The sequence below is a fragment of the Mobula birostris genome, chromosome 5 (assembly GCF_030028105.1).
Source record: "Mobula birostris isolate sMobBir1 chromosome 5, sMobBir1.hap1, whole genome shotgun sequence".
Classification (NCBI taxonomy): domain Eukaryota; kingdom Metazoa; phylum Chordata; class Chondrichthyes; order Myliobatiformes; family Myliobatidae; genus Mobula; species Mobula birostris.
In genome coordinates, this window is record NC_092374.1 from 88459088 (window position 1) to 88475944 (window position 16857).

Sequence of the window (16857 nt, forward strand, 5' to 3'; positions counted from 1 at the left end):
GTGAGGTTGTAGTATGTTGCATGCCTAAGTGTGATTATCCAGTGACATCACTGAATGATGGTCCCTTCCTCTTACCTACCCTCCGAAATGACTGAATTCAATGCTGTTAAGAAGCCATGTGGTGTTTTGGCCTTCATTAGTCACAAAGTTGAGTTCTGGAAATGCAAAGTAATGTTGCAATTCTATATATATAGAAAAAGAGTTAGACCACACTTGGATTATTGTGTTGAGTTCTGCTCGCTTCATTACAGGAAGGATATGGAAGCTTTAGGGAGGGTGCTGAGATTTACCAGGATGCTGTCTGGATTAGAGAGCATGAGTTATGAGGAAAGGTTGAGTGAGCTAGAACTTTACTTTTTGGAGTGAAAGAGGATGAAAGGTGACTTGATAGAGGAGTACAAGATGATAAGAGGCACAGATCAAGTGGACAGCCAGAGACTTTTTCCCAGGATGGAAGTGGGTTTTAAGATAATTGGGGGAAAGTACAGAAGGGATGTCAGAGATAACTTTTTTTTATACAGGGAGTGGTGGGTACGTGGAACAGCCTGAAGGATGGTGGTAGAGGCAGATACATTAGGGATATTTAAGAAACTCTTAGATAGGCACATGGATGATAGAAAAGTAGATGGCTATGTGGGAGGAAGGGTTAGATTGACCTTGGAGTAGGTTAAAATATTTTCACCACATCATGGACTGAAGTATCGTACTGTGCTGTCTTTAGTCCTATGTTCTATGAAGTAAATGGGCGATTAGGTTAAGAACTGGACTTGATTGCCTTCAGTTACTCTGGGTGGAAGGGAGGGGTTCCTTCTCAACAAGCCAATTGCAAATGCAATGTACCAATCATTCAGCTCTTTGAATCCACTCTGCTATTCAAAATTAATCAGTAAACACCAAAACATGGGCCTCAGTATCCCCTTGTGCAATTGGACCCCAGTTGGTCAAATTGGCAAAATCATCTCCTCCACAATCTCCATCAGCACAGATGCACCACAGGGATGTGTGCTTAGCCCCCTGCTCTACTAGTTTTACACCTATGACTGTGTGGCTAAGTGCAGCTCCAACACCAGATACAAGTTTGCTGATGGCGCTACTGTTGTTGGCCGTATCAAAGGTTTAGATTAGACTAGATTAGATTCAACTTTATTGTCATTGTGCCGAGTACAGATAGGAAGCCAATGAAATGCAGTTAGCATCTGACCAGAAATGCAAAGAATAGTGTTATTTACAAAATAACTGCGAATAAAAAGTAAGTGCTACAGCACACAAATATAAAAGTACTGAGACAGTACAATTTGAGTGTAATACTGCTTAGCATTGTGATGTGAGGTTCAGCAGTGTCACAGCCTCAGGGAAGAAGCTGTTCCTGTGCCTGCTGGTGCGTGAGCGGAGGCTCCTGTAGTGCCTACCGGATGGGAGGAGAGTAAAAAGTCCATGGTTAGGGTGAGATGCATCCTTGATAATGCTTTTCGCCCTGCCCATGCAGCATTTATGGTAGATGTTCTCAATGGTGGGCAATTGGGAGCCGATAATCCTCTGGGCAGTTTTCACCACTTGCTGGAGTGCTTTGCGGTCTGATGTGGGACAATTGCCATACCACACTGAGATACAGTTGGTGAGTATGCTCTCAGTGGTACAGCGGTAAAAGTCCGTCAGTATCCTGGGACAGAGGTGAGCTTTCTTGATGCTCCGCAGGAAATAAGGGGGCTGTTGTGCCTTTTTGCCCAGGATGGAGGAGTTCAGGGACCAGGTGAGATCCTTGTAAATGTGGACACCAAGGAATTTGAAGCTTGATACACGCTCCACTACAGCTCCATTGATGGTGGTGATGAATCAGCGAACAGGAGAGAGATTGAAAACTTGGCTGAGTGGTGTAATAACAACCTCTCACTCAATGTTAATAAGACCAAGGAACTGATGGTAGACTTCAGGAGAGGGAAAAAGAGTTCCAGGAGTCAGTAGTCAAAGGATCAGAGGTAGAGAGGATGAGTAAATTTATATTCCTGGGTGTCACTATCTCAGAGGACCTGTCCTGGACCCATTAGGTAAATATAATTGCAAAGAAGGCACAGGCAGGAGTCTGCGGAGATTTGACATGTCAGCAAAAACCTTAGCAAACTTCTATAGAAGTTCAAAGGTTCATTTATTATCAAAGTATACAACTCTGAAATTCTTCTTCTCCAGATAGGCCAGAAACCAAGAAAGAAACAAATGGCAGCAGGACCATGAACACCCAAATCCCTGCTCCCTGCACTAAAAACACACAAAAATGGAACAAGGACATTGATCCCCTCCCAAATCCTCCTCCCCTGCACCCAAATAAAATGAGGAAGTTCAGAGGGAAAAACACAGAATACAAAAAAAAACCATATGACTGAAAAAAAAGTCCACAGTCCAAATCCACGTCCAAAACACAGAAAACCTGGGCAACATTCTCCTCTCTGTTGCAGAGCGATCCCACCAGAAATAAAAATACAATCTCTCCTCTCTGCACGCAGTGATCCTCAGTGATAAAAAGGCAGGCAGCCGGTGTTTCAATCTCCTTCGTCACGTTAATTGGTGAACAATTTAATTGGCCTACAATGTTGTGCCAATCAAGTAACCTACTCTAGAAACTGCCTAGAATTACCCTACCACATAGCGCTCTATTTCTCGAAGCTCCATGTACCTATCTGAGAGAAAAATCTAAGAATCCCTTAAAAGACCCTATTGTATCCGCCTCCAGCACCGTAGCCAGCAATACATTCCACTGACCCACCACTCTCTGTGTGAAAAACTCACCTCTGACAGCCCCTCTGTACTTACTTCCAAGCACCTTAAAACTATGCCCCCTTGTTTTCGCCACTTCAGCCCTGGGAAAAAGCTAATAGCGAACAATGGAAACTTTAATTGTCAAAATGGAGTTGAACATCGGCTTGCAGCCTTCTTGCCACGAGGTTCCCGCATGCTGCCTCTGCCTCCCGGAATTCCCTTGGAGACTGCGGAGCACTGAAATACCCAAACAATCTCCACACTGCAAATCACAGGCTCCAACAGTTCCAGAATCACATTCAAGATGAAAAAGAAATGTAAAAGACATAAATGGAGTGACATATATGGTTTCATGATCTACCTAGAAGATGTCGACTGAAGAAGTATTGTACGCAGGCACCATCTTAACTGGGTGGTGGAAAGTGTGCCGACTGGCTGCCTGGTATGGGAACACCAATGCCTCTGAGCAGAAACTCCTACAAAAGGTAGTGGGTTCAGCCCAGTACATCACGGGTAACGCCCACCCAATCATTGAACTCACCTACTGAAACACTGCTGTAGAAAAGCAGCATCCATCATCAAAGATCCTCACCACTCAACTGGTGCTCTTTTCTCACTGCTGCCATCAGGTAGGAGGTACAAGAGCCTCAGGACTCGCACCACCAGTTTCAAGAACAGTTACTACCCCTCAACCATCAGGCTCTTGAACAAAAGGGGATAATGACACTCATTTAAGGTTTCTGTTATCTTGTCATTTCATGCTTGTTATTTATTGCTTGGCTGGTGGCATAGTGGCATTGGCGCTGGACTGTGGAGCGGAGGTTCCGAAGTTCAAACCCAGCCGGCTCCCCCCGGCACGCTTTCCACCCATGCGGGGTTAAGAGCTGGTGATCTCTTTGGGAAAAGAAAACTCACCCAGCAGAAGGCAATGGCAAACCACTATTGTAACTTGCCTCGTATGCGAATTCCAACTACGTCAGAACGGCATGGGAGGAAGTCGCCTGCTACCTGGAAAAGTTCTGGATGCGACCTACATTACTATTATTATTATTTATTACTATTTACTTTTTATCTGCATTTGCACAGTTTGTTTGCAGTTTACAGTTCCCAATGTTTACAGATCCTGTTTACAGTTCCCATTCTATAGATTTGAAAGTACGCCCACAAAGAAAGAATCTAGTGTTGTGTGTGGTGAAATATATGTACTCTGATAATAAATTTTACTTTGAACATTGAACGTTGAAGATTGGTCCTCCACCTCAGTAGCTTATGCCTGTCTCTCTGCTTGCCTCGGAATCTAACCAGCTCCTTCGTAAACTTCAGTCAATAAACTTCTGTGTCCATGGGTAATATGGAGTTGGTACAAGTTCAACAGCAGCTGATGGAGATACTTCAAAATCCTTAGACCATGATCCTTGGTCCTCAACCCACTCCAGCCAGGGGCAACTTTTCCCTGTCAGAACTTCAGTGAGATCTCCTCTCATTCTTATAAACTCTAACTGTCCTATGTTGTACCAATTTTCCTTAAGGCAAGCATCCTGCCACCCCTGGGTCCAGTCTGTGGACTAAGAAACAATCTCAGACACAAGAGATTCCGCAGATGCTGGGACTGTTGAGTGACATGCACAAAATGCTGGAGGACCTCAATGCTGCTCGATGGCTTGTCAGTCTTTGTGTGTAGTTTTTCATTGATTCTATTGTATTTCTTCGTTCTACTCTGAATGCCCACAAGGAAATGAATCTCAGGGTAGTAAATGGTGACATATACAGTATTGTGCAAAGGTCTCAGGCACATACACGTAACTAGGGTTCCTAGGACTTTTGCACAGTACTGTATTTGTCAACGTGGAGTGGAGAGTGAGTTTGTAAATCTGGCAGCAACAAAGAATGTTGGGAATGGTGAGGATGGAGCACCGTGGGAGGCCTGGTTGGACAGGTGGTAGAGGAGGAGTGCCAGGGGTGGGCGGAGGTGGCACGGGTGCAGACACACCCAGTCCTGAGACACCTGGCAAGGTAATTTGATTCCAAACAATTGGTTTATTGATCATTACAGTATGTCCCTTTGGTGCTTCCTGCTCCCTCCCCTCTCCCTTCCAGTTTTTCCAACCATGATTCCCCTCTCCCTGCCCCCTTCCCACTCTCAGTCCACAATAGAGACCCGTATCAGCATCAGGTTTATCATCACTCACATATGTCATGAAATTTGTTTTTTTGTGCAATACATAAAGTTACGACAGTACTGTGAAAAAGCCTTAGTCTCTCTAGCTTAGACTTTTGCTCAGTACTGTACATACTTTGGTAGCACATTTACTTTGAACTTTATATTTCCATAGAAGCTACCCAGCTTGCTGAGTTCCTCCACCATTTTGTGTGTGTGACTCTCAGGAGAGTCCTTCATGGTAGCACCATCTAATAACGTTTAACAGCAGTGCCAATACCAAATACTGGATCAGTTCAATCATTGCCTTTGGTCAACAGGGAGCTTGTCATCAACTAAAGGCCCGGCCTCCAGTGGTGGAGTGATTAAAAGTCCAGAGAGATCAGGAGGTCAATGGTAGAATGGGCAGGGGCGGAGATCAGGAGTTTACAGGGATGGGAGTCTGTTATTGCACTGTCCCTTGCTGGACTTTCTCCTAGCTGCGTGGGTCAGACAGCTGTGGAAGCCAAGTCATTGGTTATACTTAAAGTGGTGGTTGACAAAGTTCTTGATTAGTAAGGACGTCAAAAGATACGGGGAGAAGGCAAGAGAGTGGGTTGGGGAAGGATAATGAATCAGTTGTGACTTATTTATTTATTTGGAGACATTGTGGAAAAGGACCTTCTGCCTTTTTGAGCTGCTCTGACCTGCAACCTTCAAAAACTTTGATTTAACCCTCACCTAATCACGGGACAATTTACGACGACTGTTGAACTTGCTTGGTACGTCATTGGACTGTGTGAGGAAAGCGGATCATCTGAAGAAAACGCACACAGTCTACAGGGAGGACATACGAAGGTGCGTTACAGAGGGGCAGCACGGCAGCATAGCGGTTCGCACAACACCTTACGGCACAGGCAACCCAAGTTCAATTCCTGCCACCGCCTGTAGGGAGTTTGTATGTTCTCCCCATGACTGCATGGGTTTCCTCCAGGTGCTACGGTTTCCTCCCACGGTCCAAAGACGTACCGGTTGGTAGGTTAACTGGTTACTGTAAATTGTCCTGTGGTTAGGCTAGGGTCAAATCAGGGTTGCTGAGCAGTGCGGCTCAGAGGGCTGGAAGGGCATGGTTTGTGCTGTACCTCAAAAAATAAATAAAAAGTAAAAATCCTGTCTGGTATTAACAATCATTCCATGGTTAAAAGTCACTTAGTCACATTCTTCCCCATTCTGATGTTTGGTCTGAACAACAACTGAGCCCCTTGACCACGTCTGAATGCCCTTATGCATTGAGTTGCTGCCACGATTGGTTGATTTAATGATGAGGTGAAAGGTCTACAGATGTGTCTAATAAAATGGTCACCGAGTGCATGGGAGGGCTGGGAGAATATGCCACTACTTGCACAGAGTAATGGTATTGAATACTGAATATTTGACCATCTTTACAACCGCATACACTGCTTACTTGCCACCCATTATGCTGCTTGTGTTTAGGGCAGCAGTGAAGGTCCTCCATGGCTTAGTTCATCGGTTTTCACTACTGTCAGTCATGCAAGTCCCGGGTGGAGACTCAGGAATATCGTCACACTCAGATGTAGAAGGATCCTTCATTGCTGTTTCTGTAACAATTTTGTTTGACCAGTCAGAGTTGTTAGCCATGAGCTGAACTCCCGAACCTGTAGGACTGGTGGACCACAATTAGTCTGGCCTCTACCCTTTGACCTGTTTGGCATGGGTGACCCTACCAAGAGCCAAAGCATAAAGCCCTGACTCCAGCCAACATCGCTCTCCAGGTCATCGAGGCAAGCAAGCCTCCAAACCGTGACAAGGTTGTGGTCTTCTTGGAGGTGCGTACATTGCAGACACTATTTAATTCCTGGAGGCTCTAGGATGATGTGAGGAGGTTAACAACCCCAATGCAAAGGAAGGTAATGCAGGAAGGTCAGTGGCGACTCACCCTGGAACCAATGTACTGTCCGACTCCATGAGGGAACGTCACACTCGCCAACACAAGAGCCACAAACCCCGCAAAGAGGATCTTGCTGCAGGAACAGAAAACGAGGCAATTAGTTCGGCAATGACGTTGGTGGACAGAGGAAGGGTTAGTTGACCAAAAGCAGGCCTTCCTGCCCGTGTTGTGGATCCACATACACTGCAGCACAGTGCACACCTGGATTCAGAATCTTAGAGGGCGATGAGGAGGGGTACAGAAGTGAAATAGATCAAATGGTTACATGGTGTTGCAACAAGAATCTGTATTGATCAATAAACCAACTGTTTGGAATCAAACGATCTTGCCTGGTGTCTCAGGGCTGAGTGTGTGTGTATATATATATATATATATATACACACACCCAAGACTGTTGCATAGTATTCTAAATAATTAGTGGAAATCAAGAATAGTGAGATAGTGTTCATGGCCAATTTAGAAACCTGATGGCAGAGGGGAAGAAACTACTCCTAAGACATGGAGTGTGGTATTCAGGATTCTGTACCTCCTCCGTGATGGTAGTAATGAGAAGAGGGCATGTCCCAGATGGTAACTGCTGCTTATCTGATGCTCTGTGCCAGTGAAGCCACAGCAAGCAAGGTTTTCTTCACGCCTGTGCACACGTGGACTTGTGCAGATGACAAGGAACTCCACTTTGAACCTTTAAGAGGAACCAGGATGCAGTTCAATCATCAAGATAGAGAAGGCTACGGACCAAGTGCAGGTAAATGAGGTTTAGGTAGAAGGCTCCTGATGGCCAAGCATTGACAGGATGTGCTAAGGCTCTGTTTCTGTGCTGTGTGACTTTAAGATTGTTTGACAGTTTCCATCTGGAAGGATCACAGCAAACCAAATGTTTATTGTTATTTTGTCGGTTTACAGCTGCTAATCTGGATATTAACTTTTAAAATTCCAGATTTAATTAAAAACTTAAACTTAAGTTCCCCAGTTGTCGTTTAGGGATCCAAACTCGCGGTCACGAGCCCGATGTCCTTGAAAAGTAATGGATGCAACCCAGTCCATCATGGATAAGGCCCTCCCAACCACTGAGCACATCTACATGAAACATTGTTGCAGGAAAGCAGCGTCCATTATCGGAGATCCCCACCACCCGGGACATGTTGCTGCCATCAGGAAGAACGTACAAGATCCTCAGGACTCACACCACCAGGTTCAGGAACCTTAGTTTTTAAGAGCTATTGAAGCCTTGGTTAAGAAAAAGAAAGAGGTGTATAGCAAGTATAGGCATGTAGGGAAAAATTAGGTACTTGAGGAGTAAAAGAAATACAAGATTGCACTTAAGAGGGAAACCAGGAGGACTTAAAGAAGGCATAAGGTGCTCTCGCAGACAAAGTGAGGAAGAATACTAAGGGCTTCTGCAGATACATTAAGAGTAACCTTGTTGCTGCTGCCATCAGGAAGAAGGTACAGGATCCTCAGGACTTACACCGCCAAGTTCAGGAACAGTTATTACCCTCAACCGTCAGGTTCTTGAACCAAAGGGATAACTTCACTTGCCCCATCATTGAAATGTTCCCTCAACCTATTGCCCCACTTTCAAGGAGTCTCCATCTCATGCTCTCACTATTTATTGCTTATTTATTAATTTTTATTATTTATTTCTTTTTGTATTTGCACATTGTTGACTTCTCTATACTGGTTGAACACCCAAGTTGGGTGGTCTTTTATTGATTCTATTACGGTTATGATTCTATAGATTTATTGAGTATGCACACAAGAAAATGAATCTCAGGGTTGTATATGGTTTACATACTTGGAAATTAAATTTACTTTGAACTTTGAATATCCCCAGCACAGTACCATTTTGTTCTGAAGGCAGCTCTTCAACTTGAAATGTTAACTGTTTCTCTCTCCCCAGATGCAGCCTGTCTCTGAGTGTTCCCAGAACTTTAACATTTTTTCTCCAGCCTTCCCGCTTTTCTCCTAAATCTTTAGGAAGGGGCTTGGTCGAGGGGAGCAGAGGGATAAATCTAACCCTCTAATACTCCCCATACGGGTGGTGGGGTGGAAATATGAATCTACCAAAGGAGGTGTAAGGCATTCCTTCCCTTCGCTAGCCTGCAGGTCACCCTTGGTCACCCTTGGGCAAGGTGTAGCACCTGCTTAGCACCCCCCCCCCCCAATCAGGGATATGCAAAGCCATGGGATCAGGTGGTGGATGGTTGTATGAGCAGCCGGTGCAGATCACAGGTCCTGGTTATGCGACCACTGACACCAGGCAGACAATCTCTGATAATGGCTGGGGTCGCCCGTCTTGTAAAGACACTGCCCAGATGAAGGCAATGGCAAACCACTTCTGTAGAAAAATTTGCCAAGAACAATCATGGTCATGATTGCCCATGTCATAAGACATGGCACGTAATGATGGTGATGAATACTCTGTTTGAAGCACCCATTGCATGTAGGATATCAGAAGGATGAGGGGGAATCTCACTGAAACTTACTGGCTACTGAAAGGCCTGGATAGAGTGGACACGGGGATGATGTTTCCATCGGAAGGAGCTTCTCTAATCTGAGGGAACATTCTCAGAATAAGGGAACTGAGAAGAGGAGGAGTTTCTTGTGGCTCTTGTGGCTTGGCGCAGAAAGCTAAACCCCATGCCAGTCCCCAAAGGCTGGGAAAGCTTTGTATTAACAGAGTCCAGGCTCATGAGCTTCAAGTGCTGAAGGAATATTCAGGATGGGACCATGTCTTAGGAAGACTGAGGCTCTATAAGGCATTGGTCAGACTGCACTTGGTGTGTTGTGAGCACTTTTGGGCCCCTTACCTAAGATAAGATATGCTGGCATTGGAGAGAGTCCAGAAGAGGTTCACAAGAAGGACCCTGGGAATGACAGAGTTAATGTACGAGGAACCTTTGATGGCTCTTGGCCTCTACTCATTGGAGTTTAGAAGAATTAGGGGGGGATCTCACTGAAATATATCAAATATTGAAAGACGTAGATGTAGAGAGGATGTTTCCAAAAGTGGGGGAAGTCTAGGACCAATGGGCACAGCCTCAGAATAGAAGGACATTCCTAAGGACAGAGATGAGGAGGAATCTCTTTCACCAGAGTGTGGTGAACTTGTGGAGTTCATTGCCACAGACGGCTGTGGAGGCCAAGTCATTGGATATATACAAAGTGGAGGTTGATGGGGTTTTTGATTAACAAGGGTATCAAAGGTTACAGGGAGAAGACTGGAGAATGAGATTGAGAAGGATAATAAATCAGACAAGATCAAATGGCGGATAAGACTCAATGGGCCAAATAGCTTAATTATACTATTTCTTATGGTATATAGCGACCAGAATTGCAGGCTTTGATATACAGTCTTGGTGTAATTTAGCTGCCCTCATAGCTTGGTGCAGAAAGATAAATTCACTCCATGCCAGCCCCTAAAGGATTTGTTGAAAGTTCAAAATAAATTTTATATTAACAGACTCCAGACTCATGAGCTCAAAGTGCAGAAGGTACATTCAGGATGGGAGCATGTGTTAGGAACACACTGAGGCCAGCATAAATGGTGGAAGGAATCCCCCATCTCCCAAGCTGTTTCCTGCCTCAGCTGTGGCAGAGTCTGTTGGTCATTCACTGGCCTCATCAACTAAATTGGAACCCACCGGAGTTTTCAGGTGAGGGGATGCGTAGTAAGACAAGGAACTGCTAATCCCAAGCAGGAGAATATCTGCAGGTGCTGGAAGTCCAAGCAACACACACAAAATGCAGGAGGAACACAGCAGGCCAGGCAGCACCTATGGAAAAGAATATAGTCGATGTTTCGGGCCGAGACCCTTCATCAGTCCTGTGGATATCGGGACTAGAATGGAAGGCAAGGAGACGGGTGTGACGCAGAGCAACGGGAGGGGCAGAGAACTCGTCCAGTCAAACCCCACCTGGCTGAAAATACTCACTTATCAGCCATGAATTTGGAGATCTTTCTATGTTTGGTCAGGAACATGGTGAGATTCCTGTGGCAGAAGAGGTAGAGGCAGCAGAGACAGCCACAAATGACCCTGGAACCATGCAAGAAATGAGATTAGGCATAGGTGGCTCACGCATAACATCAGTAAGGTATCTCGATCCCTCTTACTATAACATACCACTTACCTTCCTAATTTCTTCCAGTCCCTGAGTGTTACTTTTCAGCGACTCCTGTATCAGGGCACCTAGGTCTCTCAGAACACTGACACCTTTTAATCCCTCATTGTTTGAATTTTTCCTATTTTTCCTATCAAATAGAATTGACCTCATGTTTTTCCATGTTTTATTATCTACAACATGGAACATGAATTGTTTCCTATACCTAGAATAGGAAACCTATCGACCTGGCATGGCCAAGAATGGAAAAGCCTACAGAAAGTGGTGGATAGAGCTGAGTCTATTTCCGGAACATCCCTCCCCAACATTGAGCACATTTTAATGGAGCACCACCTCAAGAAAGCTGTATCCGTCATCAAAGACCATTCTGGCCACGCTCCCTTCTCACTGCTGCCATTAGGAAGGGCACACAGGAGCCTTAGATTCCACACCACTAGGTTCAGAAACAGTTATTCGACCAACACTGGCTCCTGAACCAGTGTGAATAACTTCATTCACCTCAACACTGAACTGATTCCACAACCTATGGACTCACTTTCAAGGACTCTACAACTCATGTTCTCAATATTATCTATCTCTTGTATTTGCACAGTTTGTCTTCTTTTATCAGTCTTAATTTGTAGTCTTTTATTGATTTCATTGTATTTCTTTGTTTTCCTGTGAATTCCTGCAAGAAGATGAATCTCAGGGTAGTAGATGGTGACATATACATAGGCACTTTAATAATAAATTTACTTTGAACTTTATTTTCTTATCAATAAGAATCGTTTCTTTTTTTCTTATCAATAGGAACATTCCTATCAATAGTAGTATTTCCTACTTTTTCTATGAATAGGAATTGACCTAACATTTTTCTGGGATATAAAACACCTGCCACACACCTGCCCATTCCCCTAGACTAGGGGTGGTGAACCTATGGCACTCATGTCCAAGATGGTATGTGCAAACATTTTATTGGCACATTGCCCTTCAGTTCTTTAAACCTCACCCATAATAGGGAGATACATAATGATCATCTTTGTTGCCAAATTAAATAGTAAAATGATTTTCTTACAACCTGGGTTCAGTGTGATATTTTCACAAGAAACATCTCACACCTGCTTGGTGCCAGCTAAAGGGTTGCAAGAAAACGTGATGCTAGGTGATACATTTTGAAACCTTGCCAACCTGGTGTCATCATCATTATTTCACTTTTGCGTCTTTTACTTGTGTTTTTCACCTTGAATGTGATTCTGGAGGTGTTGGAGCCTGTGATTTTCAGTGTGGAGATCGTTTGGGTGTTTCAGCACTCTGCAGTCTACGAGAGGATTCTGGGAGGTAGAGGCACCATGTGTGAACCTTGTGGTGAGAAAGCTGTGGGGGACACGAACCGATGTTCAACTCCATTTCGCCGATTAAAGCTTCCATTGTTTGCTGATTAAAGCAACGAGGGAGATTGAAACAATGTGTGAATATGGAAGGTGAGGGCCGGCTGCTTGTCTTTTGATTGCTGGTGGAATCGCTCTGCTATGGAGTGGGGAGACTGCCTTTTGATCGCTGGTGGGATCGCTCTGCTATGGAGTGGGGAGACTGCCTTTTGATCGCTGGTGGGATCGCTCTGCTATGGAGTGGGGAGACTGCCTTTTGATCGCTGGTGGGATCGCTCTGCTATGGAGTAGGGAGACTGCCTTTTGATCGCTGGTGGGGTCGCTCTGCTATGGAGTAGGGAGACTGCCTTTTGATCACTGGTGGGGTCGCTCTGCTATGGAGTGGGGAGACTGTCTTTTGATCGCTGGTGGGATCAGTCTGTTACCGGAGAGAGGAGACTGTCTTTTGATCGCTGGTGGGGTCACTCTGCTGCCACAGAGAGAAAGGCCTGCTGCAATGTTACCTAGGTTTTCTGCGTTTTGGATATGGTCTTGGACTATAGACTTTTTTTCACTCTTATGATTGTTTTTGTATTGTGTATTTTTAGCCTGATCTTTCTTTTTTTTTGTGCGCAGGGAAAGGGGGATGGGGTTGTGGTTGACGTGCCTGTGCTATTTTTGTTCGATTTTTGTTTGGGAAGCATTTGGGAGTTCATGATCATGCTGCTGTTCTTTTCTTTCTTGGTTTCGTGGTTATCTGGAGGAGAGTTGTATACTTTGATAATATATGAACATTTGAACTTTTGATAAGGTGCCATGCCCTATGATGTGGGCGACCATGGTTTTTCCATGACCATAACAGTTCTTCGCAAATTTTTCTACCAATGTATTGCCTTCTTCTAGGCAGTGACCACAGCCATTATCAATATTCTTTGGAGATCATCTGCCTGGTGACAGTGGTCACAAAACCAGGACTTGTGATATGCACCAGCTACTCCTACGACCATCACCACCTGCTCTGATGGCTTTATGTGACCCTGATTCGATGGGGGAGACAAGCAGGTGCTTCACCTTGCCCAACAGTGACCTACAGGAGCACCTTACACCTCCTTTGGTAGAGACACATCTCCACCCCACCACCCATAGTCCTGGTGTACTGAACAGTATTTGAACAGTATAGTTACAAAAACAATATTATTGAAATAATGTCATTTTTAATTGACTTTTTAAAAGATTAATATTACAGGCTTTCTGAAGCACTTCATTTATTCTAATCTCTCCCTGTTACTTTCTTATTAATAGTAAAACACTGAGTACTTGCAAATAAGCAACAGGACTCATCCTTTTTTCTTAAAATGTCCATAATTATTATTACTAATTTATTAGTCAATAATAGAATCTGCTCAAAATTACTATGGCATGCCAGAGAGTTTTTTTAGAGGATTATCACCAACTTGGACACTTGACACGTTTTGCCAACCCTGCCCTGGTCTATCCATATCCCCTCTCTGTATCCTCCTTACCAGCAAACTTTAATATATTCCACTTGATCCTCCCAACCATATCATAGACATAGATTGTGTCAACAAGTGACGTACCAGCTCTGATTTCTGTGGCATTCCTCTGGTGTTAACCTGCCAGTCCCCTATAAAACTGTTCCATTATTCTTACTGTCTTTTCCCTATTCTTCTAGTGAGTTATCAGGATAATTGAACAATTGTGCAACAGAGGGAATGCCACACCACCATCTTTTGGTGTAAACTTTACTGAGGGGATAAGAAATGATTGGGTGCAGATGGGACATACTGCGATCCACTGTTGCTGAGAAGATAGAAACCACAGAAAAACTACAGCACAGAAACAGGCCTTTTGGCCCTTCTTGGTTGTGCCAACCCATTTTCTGCCTAGTCCCACTGACCTGCACACGGACCGTATCCCTCCATACACCTCCCATCCATGTCTCTGTCCAATTTATTCTCAAATGTTAAAAAAGAACCCACATTTACCACCTTGTCTGGCAGCCTCTTCCACACTTCCACCACTCTCTGTGTGAAGAAGCCCCCCCTAATGTTCCCTTTAAGCATTTCCCCCTTCACCCTTAACCCATGTCCTCTGGTTGTTTTCTCCCCTTGCCTCAGTGGAAAAAGCCTGCTTGCATTCACTCTACCTATATCCATCATAATTTTATATACCTCTATCAAATCTCCCCTCATTCTTCTACGCTCCAGGGAATAAAGATGTTTGATTGCATAGTGGAAGAGAGTTCAAAAGAAGCGACCGGAGGCAGTCGGGACATTCTGTGTGCCACGGTTCCCGAGGAGATGTTGAATTGTGTACAATTAGGCACTTGGCAAGGGACAATAAAAATAAGTTGGGTTTATGTGGAGTGGCCATTGTGGGAGTGGTCCAGTTTTAGAGTGGGGAGTTTAGGCTTTGGCTCATACAGGCTTTAATGAAGAGAGATAAAGGCTGTAGTAGATTTTTTTTGGTTGAATTTTTCATTCTTTCTTTCTTATTGCACAGTCAGAGCAGTGGGGATGCCAGGCAGAATAGTGGAATGCTGCGTGAAGTCAGGAAGGCCTCTAGTGACCCTGATGACTATACCTGCAAGAAGTGCATCCAGCTGCAGCTTCTTTCCAACCACGTAAGGAAGTTTAGCTGTAACTATATGAACTCCTGTTCTCTCAGGAGGCTGAGGGGTTGCTCAACAGGACATACAGGGAGGTAGTTACACCCAAGGTGCAGGGCACACGTATCTGGCTGTCTGTCAGGAGTGGGAAAGGGGATAGGCAGCCAGTGACCACTTTGTCTGTGTTGGTGGGGGAATTCTAGCAGAGCAAAGCACAGGTCTCTGGCACAGAATCTGGATCTGTAGCTCTAAAAGGAAGAGGGAGAAGAGGAGAGCTATAGTGATAGGAGATTCAAAGGTTAGGGGAACATACAGGAGGTTCTGTGGACAGGAACAAGATCCCAGATAGTGTTGTATGTTGCTTCCCAGGTACCAGGATCAGGGACATCTCAGATTGAGTCCCCTTAAGTGGGAAGGTGAGCATCCAGAGGTTGTGGTCCACATTGGTACCAATGACATGGCTAGGATGGGTGTGAAGGTCCTGCAAAGTGAGTTCAGGAAGTTAGGTGCTGAGTCATAGGATAGGAATTCCAGGGTTGTGATCTCAGGATTGCTACCCATGCTACATGCTAGTGAAGTCAGAAATAGGAAGATCATACAAATTAACTTGTGGCAAAGGAAATGGTGCAGGAAGGAGGGCTTCAGATTTTTGGATCATTGGGGACTCTTCAGTGCCAGATCGGATAGTGGAGTTGATTGTTGGGAAAGGTGTTGTTAAGCCTTCGTATCAAGCCAGGAAACGAAAGGTTGAGCATGGTGGGTGTAATGTTCAGAGTTATATGTATTTCAATGCAAGCAGTATTGTAGAAAGTATGAATAAGCATAGGGCACGGATCAGATGTGGAATTATGATATTGTAGCCAATAGTGAGACTTGGTTGTAGGAGGAGAAGGACTGGCAGCTCAGTGTTTCAGGGTTCTGTTGTTTCAGACGTGACAGAGCAGGAGGGGCTAAAGGGAGAGGGCTAGTATTAAGGGTCAGGGAAAGTGTCACAACAGTGCACAGACAGGACAGACTGGAGAGCTCATTTACTGAGGCTATATGGGTGGAACTGAGGAATAAAGATAGCAATGATCGCATTATTGGGATTATATTATAGGCCACACAGCAATCCGTGGGATTTAGAGGAACAAACTTGTAGAAGGAGATAGAAGACTGTTGCAAGAAACATAATGTTGTGATAGTAGGTGATTTTAACTTACCACATATTGACTGGGACTTCCAAACTGTAAAAGAGTTGAATTAACTAAATATGTTCAGGAAAGTTTCTTTAATCAGTACATAGAAGTCCCAACTAGAGAGAGCATGATACTAGATCTCCTATTAGGGAATGAGACAGGGCAGGAGACAGAAGTTTGTGTAGGGGAACACTTCGCATCTAGCGATCACAATGCCATTAGTTTCAAGATATTATTCTGGAAAATTAGAGAAAGGCAAATTTTGGTGGTATCAAAAAGGATCAGGCAAGAGTGGATATGGACAGTTTGTTTACTAGCAAAGGATGTGCTTGGTTTGTGGGAGGCATTGAAAAGTGATATTTTGAGAATATCGAGTTTGTATATTCCTATCAGAATAAAAGGTAAGGACAATAGGTTTAGAGGACCTTGGTATTCGAGAGATGTTGAGGCCCTTGTTAATGAAAAGGAGGTGCATAGCCGGAAAAGGCAGGTAGGAACAAATGAGGACTCAAGGAGTACAGTTTAAGAAATGTAAGGGAACAGCTAAGGAGGATATCAAACACAAGGCATGAAGTTGCTCCAGAAGACAAGATGAAGAAGAATCCCAAGGGCTTCTACAGATAAATTAAGTGCAAAAGGGCAGCAAGGAACAAAATTGGTCCTCTTGAAGATCAGAGAGGTCATCTAAATATGGAACCAAAAGAGACGGGGGAGATCTTAAATAG

At 44.4% G+C, this 16857-nt stretch overlaps 1 protein-coding gene across 1 annotated transcript in view; it reads right to left on the reverse strand.

Moving 5' to 3' along the window:
- The window catches only part of LOC140197291 (chloride channel protein ClC-Kb-like), a 108423-nt gene that overhangs the window by 49784 nt on the left and 41782 nt on the right, over positions 1 to 16857 (reverse strand). The window contains exons 9-10 of the mRNA XM_072257228.1: positions 10793 to 10894; positions 6846 to 6930 (exon numbers count right to left, since the gene is read on the reverse strand). Of these exons, the coding sequence (XP_072113329.1) occupies positions 6846 to 6930; positions 10793 to 10894 (187 nt within the window). The remainder of the gene's footprint in view (positions 1 to 6845; positions 6931 to 10792; positions 10895 to 16857) is intronic.